The following is a 6182-nucleotide window of genomic DNA, read 5'->3' on the forward strand; positions in this document are numbered from 1 at the left end:
ACAAGGAAAGATCTCCGAAATTACTTGCAAAATTACACGGTGTTTCTTCCCATGTTTGTGTTTTTGTAAAAGCAAATAAACAAGCCAAGAAACACGCATCGCCGCATTCACCAAATCGCTAACCTACACCGGAGGCCAGTCTAGAAACAGAGCAGAAAAGAAAAGAAAGGGAAAGAAAAGAAAAGAAAGGGAAACAGACACACGGGATGGACGCGGGCGCACGCGAAATCCGAGCTGGTGTCGTGGCCGCAAAGGATCCGCGCTCCCAGGAAAATGCCAAAAACAAAACAACTCCCCCAGGAAGTCGCAGGCGGTTTTGCGCCCGGCCCCCTGCGTCGCCCCCGAAATAGCGTCCGCCTCCCCCCGCCCCCCCGGCGCCCTACAAAGCCAAAACCCTCGCCCTTCTCCCCCACTCTCGCACCCCGCTTCTACAGTGGGTAGGCAGGCTCCGGCTCTCCTCCCCCTCCCCTCCCTCCTCCTCCTCCTCCCCTCTCATCTCATCTCCACTCGAGAAGAAGCACGCAGCAGGCAGAAAAAAGGAATAAAAAATTAGTTATCCTTTTCGTTTATCTCTTTGACGAATCAAGAACCGGGAGATTGGAAGGGGGAGGAGGAGGAGGAACAATCGGGCGAGGGAAGAAGTAAATTCGCAGCAAGAGAAGAGGGATACGGCGGGGGATAGTAGATAGATAGATAGATAAATCAGTTGGCATCGGTTTTATTGATTGCTCATTAACCCAGCAAGCATTCCTGCCGCTGCCATTCTCGGGAGGTTGTAGGCGGAGTCAGCATGGTTCCGTCCGGCTACGACTGCGCCGCCTCCGTCCTGCTCTGCGCCGAGGACAACGCCGCCATCCTCTGCCTCGACGACGACGAGGACGACTGCTCCTGGGCGGCGGCGGCCGCCACCCCTCCGCGCGTCGCCGCCGCCGCCGCGGCGGAGGGGTTCCCGGCGGACCACCCCGTGCAGTCCGATGAGTGCGTGGCGGCGCTCGTCGAGACGGAGAAGGACCACATGCCCGCCGACGGGTACCCCCAGATGCTGCTGCCCCGGCCCGGGGCCCTGGATTTGGCCGCCGTCAGGAGGGACGCCATAGATTGGATTTGGAAGGTGAGCCCACACCCCCCGGCATCTCGATTCGATTCGAACCGTCGTTTACTTGTGTCGATGGCGCGGTGCCGAGATGCGATGGCCCGGATTCGTGTAAAGATGCCTTTTTTTTTACCCGTTCTAGTGGCGATTTGTCCTTGGATTGATGCCCGATGATGCCGTCCCGATGTGATTGCTGATTGAATCTGCAAATTCTCTGCTCATAGGTCATTGAGCATTTCAATTTCGCGCCGTTGACTGCGGTCTTGTCTGTCAACTACCTTGATAGGTTCCTCTCCGTCTACCCCCTTCCTGTAAGTCTTGACTCATCACCATCATCATCTCAGTAGCAACTGAAGCAAACCCTGCTAAAATCCCGTAAAGTTGTTGGAATCATGGAGGAATTGGTTTCTCATGGCAGGAAGGCAAAGCTTGGGTGACACAGCTCTTGGCAGTGGCTTGCTTGTCCCTCGCTTCAAAGATGGAGGAGACCTATATGCCGCTCCCCGTCGACCTGCAGGTCAGTGAGTGATGCATCTCATCTCATCTCATCCCATCTCATGACAGACCTCCGCATACGCACATCGTTGAAAGGCTCTTTCTTTCAGTTTCATCTCAATTAATCGACGATTTTCGCTTGACAGGTGGTTGAGGCGAATTCCGCATTTGAGGGAAGGACCATAAAAAGGATGGAGCTTTTGGTGCTCAGCACCTTAAAATGGAGGATGCAAGCTGTTACTGCTTGCTCATTTATTGACTACTTCCTTCGCAAATTCAATGATCACGACGCACCCTCCATGCTCGCATTCTCCCGCTCGACCGACCTCATCCTGAGCACAGCTAAAGGTATGAGAGTTAAATCAGACCTCTTTTTTAACATTCATCGATCAATGTGGTAAATCAAATCTCTTTTTTAGTATTCATCGATCAATGTGTTAAATCAGATATCCTTTTTAGTATTCATCGATCAATGTGTTAAATCAGATCTCATTTTTAGCATTCATCAATCAATGTGTTAAATCAGACCTCTTTTTTAGCATTCATCGATCAATGTGTTAAATCATACCTCATTTTTAGCATTCATCAATCAATGTGTATAATTTGGCGGTGATCAGTTCCTAAAGTTTGAGAATCTGGATTGCAGGAGCTGATTTTTTGGTGTTCAGACCTTCAGAGATTGCTGCAAGTGTCGCACTTGCCGCATTTGGGGAGCGCAATACTTCAGTAGTCGAGCGGGCTACAACTACCTGCAAGTATATAAACAAGGTAATGATCGGCTCAATGTTATCACTCACTTAACCATCTGCCCGCCACTAAATGGTAACCTGTAAATGCAACAATATTGAAATGCAATGGTGTGCTTGAATTGTTATTTCATTTGCCTAAATACCTCGTATCTCTTGTAGGAGCGAGTGTTAAGATGCTACGAATTGATTCAAGACAAGATAGCAATGGGAACCATTGTCCTGAAGTCAGCTGGATCATCAATGTTCTCTGTGCCGCAAAGCCCGATAGGCGTGTTGGATGCTGCTGCATGTCTCAGCCAACAGAGTGATGATACTGCTGTTGGATCTCCAGCAACATGCTACCAAGCCTCTTCGGCAACCAAAAGGCGGAGAATTGGCAGATGACTGATCTCTTGTTGTGCTGTGCTTCAGGTGTGTTGCTCACCGTTTTGGCCGTTTTGTTGTTTCAAACATCTCAATTCAGTTTGGTCACTCGAGAACTATAGTGTGGTCAAGTAGTTGCTGGAAGGAACAAAAACACCATAGTCAATACTTGACCCATATAAACAAACAGTTCGCCGCGAGCCTGTTCATGCAATCGACATATGTAAGGGGCATGCTAAGGCTGTTAGGGCCCAGAGATGCATGCTAGTGTAGGCAGAGATGGAGCAAGCAATTTGCATGTTGTAGAGATGAGAGCTCTATTGCCCTGTTTTGTATTTCGGTTCCATATTCAGTTTCCAATGAACTTTGGGCAAGGGCTGCTCTGATCATTGAGGCGGTGAATGAGAATGATCCTAAAACGGATCGGCTGAGAAACAGAACAGTTTATATTTGTTCTGATGAGTTATAAATTTTGTCTGACATTATTTGTTGTTCCATTTTATTTCCCGTTTTCTGTGATGTCTGCTATTATGTCATGATCCTTGATTGCAGCCTAGTCTACCTTATCCTTTATTCGTCACCCCTCGAAGAATCAATGATCAATAAATGATCTTCTTTTAAAGGTTCCAGCACTAGTTCAGTAATTTATGGAATCAAATTGTAGAGCATAAGGGATGCTTTCCTTACAAGTGCATTACCATTTGATTTGGAGTATAGTTTATATATAAAAGTTAGTGAGAACTAATAGTAATACTGATGAACCCTAGATCAGCTTGCTGCATCCGTAAATGAAACCTCTTGATATGTATATGCATTCACAGACCTGCATTTGAAGATCAGCTCTAAAAATAGAAACTGAGATCCACCTAGGCACCTATCTTTCATGGTCAAGCGCCATTTTTGTCGGATTTGCTAATGCCAAGCCTGACTGAGAATTTCTTAAATCTCAGTCAGCCAAGCTTACCATCCAATAAAGCTCAAGATTTTGTTTGTTTGTTTTCATCTAGGTTTAAAAATTCACTTGTTTTTGTGGGTGTTTTTCTTAAACCATTGGATGATGAACTCAGGGTGTGGACCGAGATTTCTTAATCAAAATAGAAACTGAGATCCACTTAGGCTACCATCTCTGCACACCCACCTTTCATGGTCAAGCGCCATTTTGTCGGATTTACTAATGCCGAGTCGACTGAGAAATTCTTAAATCTCAGTCAGCCAAGCTTACCATCCAATAAGGCTCAAGATTTTTTGCTTTGTTTTTTTTATCTAGGTTAAAAAATTGGTCAAGCGCCATTTTGTCGGATTTACTAATGCCGAGTCGACTGAGAAATTCTTAAATCTCAGTCAGCCACGCTTACCATCCAATAAGGCTCAAGATTTTTTGCTTTGTTTTTTTTATCTAGGTTAAAAAATCCACTTGTTTTTGTGGGTGTGTTTCTGCTAAACCGTTGGATGATGAACTCAGGGTGTGGACCGAGATTTCTTAATGAAAATAGAAACTGAGATCCACTTAGGCTACCATCTCTGCGCACCTACCTTTCATGGTCAAGCACCATTTTTGTCGGATTTACTAATGCCGAGTCGACTGAGAAATTCTTAAATCTCAGTCAACCAAGCTTACCATCCAATAAGGCTCGGGATTTTCGGCTTTATTTATTTATTTATCTAGGTTCAAAATTCCACTTGATCTATGTGTGTGTTTCTGCTAAACCGTTGGATGAAGAACTCAGGGTGTCAGACCGAGATTTCTCAAATCTCTGTGGACTGACCCTGTTCACCCTCTTCAGTTCACTTGAATCAGAATATCAGATTGTGCTCAAGTTTACCACACATGAATATTGATCCTGCTTCCTGTGTCATTTGACTTCCCTTCTTCTTTTCAATATCTTTTGGTAGTAGTAGTAGTAGATTCCACAGTGAGATGCCTGTCTGTGCATGACACTAGAGTATCATTTACCATACTGGGCGGTCAACTGGATCGTAACAGTAGAGACGTTGAGGAACACGGTAGACATGCTCCCTTGTGGAGCTGCAGTAGAGTTACTGTCTTCCAGCAGTCCATGGTTTGCCTCTCTTCTTGCTGTTCTTTAATGGCCTGCTGGTGCTCCTGTCTAGTTGGCCACCATCAGTGGAAGTGTGGGGCAGTAAGAAATGGACTTGTCAAAATGCACTGAGCATAATTATCCTCTGCCCGATAAGCACGGAAGGATACGGTGCATTGCACAGCGTGTGACCGCCCCGTAGAGATTATGCGAATGTTAGTGTCCGCGGCAATGCACATTGTGAAACAGCTTTGAAATGTTTGTGACAAAGATGTTTTTTGGGTGGGTGGGTAGGGTACACGCTCAAGGGCATTCCGGTATCCTGTGGTAGATGGACCTAGTTTTGTGATCGAAATCATGTATGATGAGGTATGCTGTGGTTCCTGTGTTGAGAATTGCAGCGCGCATTCGAGCATCCAGACCCACCCACTAGCGGCAATGCCTGTGTGTTGTTGTAACCTCTGCGGGTTTAAGTAAAACCATAGTGTAGGTATAAGGATCTCGTCTCCACTAGTCATGCAAAATCAAATGTGTAATGAAAAGTGGAAATGAAGATAAAGATGATCAAATTCCTCTCGCGCCTGCCTGAGGTCTAGATCCTTGATCCATTGTCAGAATCGTGGGATAGGTAGCGCCCAGCGCGCACATTTGCTTGTGAGCTCAAAGCTATGCGAGGTACCACTCTGGTTTGCAGCACAATCTGCTGCTATAGATTCGCGAATTATGCGACTGATCATCGGCGTCACCACATGCATACACGGAAGCTATGGTTGACACCGGCTGAGACATGTTCATGACCCAGCTGTAAATCAGGGCCAATCCTGACTCACCGAAGCTGTAGGAGTAGGTGAACCCAACCATGATGATTGATGGTTGATCCAAAGGCGCTACTAGCAGCAGTCGGTGGTAGATAAACGAACTACTAGATCGGATCCATGAGGTGACTAACGCGAAAAAGAAGGCTAGTTTTTTTTTTTTTTTGAATGATGAATCATGGTGTTCTGGTCGCCGGCGTCACGCTCTACCAGGCCAGTAAGTGGGCCTCCACGTAGGTGGGCCGCATGCAGGCAGGCTCGTTGCGTTGCGTTGGGTCGGCCGTTCTCGTGTCCGGTTCCTAGCATCGGCAAGCCCCTGTCGCGCCCCGCCCCACCGCCCCAACAACGGTAGCGTAGCTCCCTCCACCGTGTCTCGGCGACTAATCGTCGGCCTGCTGGGGGCCGGCGGCAGCTGGGCGCACACCGTGGCCCACCCCTCATCTGATGAGGTGAAAAAACATGAATGCAATGCCAATGCATACCCAGACTGTCCCTGCACCCGTCTCTGCAATGGAAGGAATGGAAGCGGTTAAAGACTTGGTGCAGGCAGGGGAGACGTACGTAGCCATCTGCCTGCAGTGTTCATTGCCGGTGCCACGAGGCCCACGACGTACGTTCCCCCCTGCAC

General features: G+C 47.4%; 1 protein-coding gene across 1 annotated transcript; it reads left to right on the forward strand.

Annotated features, from left to right (window-relative positions):
- Nucleotides 1–422: 422 nt before the first annotated feature.
- Nucleotides 423–3185, forward strand: LOC123402224 (cyclin-D3-1-like). Its single transcript, XM_045096118.1, has 6 exons — nt 423–1111; nt 1318–1404; nt 1512–1610; nt 1735–1936; nt 2235–2356; nt 2497–3185. Exons 1-6 carry the CDS (start codon nt 791–793, stop codon nt 2719–2721), a joined length of 1056 nt encoding a protein of 351 aa, XP_044952053.1. The 5' UTR covers nt 423–790; the 3' UTR covers nt 2722–3185.
- The last annotated feature ends 2997 nt before the right edge of the window (nt 3186–6182 follow it).

Source organism: Hordeum vulgare, chromosome 6H (genome assembly GCF_904849725.1).
Source record: "Hordeum vulgare subsp. vulgare chromosome 6H, MorexV3_pseudomolecules_assembly, whole genome shotgun sequence".
Taxonomy (NCBI): domain Eukaryota; kingdom Viridiplantae; phylum Streptophyta; class Magnoliopsida; order Poales; family Poaceae; genus Hordeum; species Hordeum vulgare.

Excerpts from the sequence above, each read along its gene's own strand:
- LOC123402224 (XM_045096118.1), top strand. The coding sequence starts at position 791 with ATGGTTCCGTCCGGCTACGACTGCGCCGCCTCCGTCCTGCTCTGCGCC. Across the intron at positions 1,112-1,317 it reads CCATAGATTGGATTTGGAAG|GTCATTGAGCATTTCAATTT; the intron begins GTGAGCCCACAC and ends CTCTGCTCATAG. Across the intron at positions 1,937-2,234 it reads CATCCTGAGCACAGCTAAAG|GAGCTGATTTTTTGGTGTTC; the intron begins GTATGAGAGTTA and ends TCTGGATTGCAG.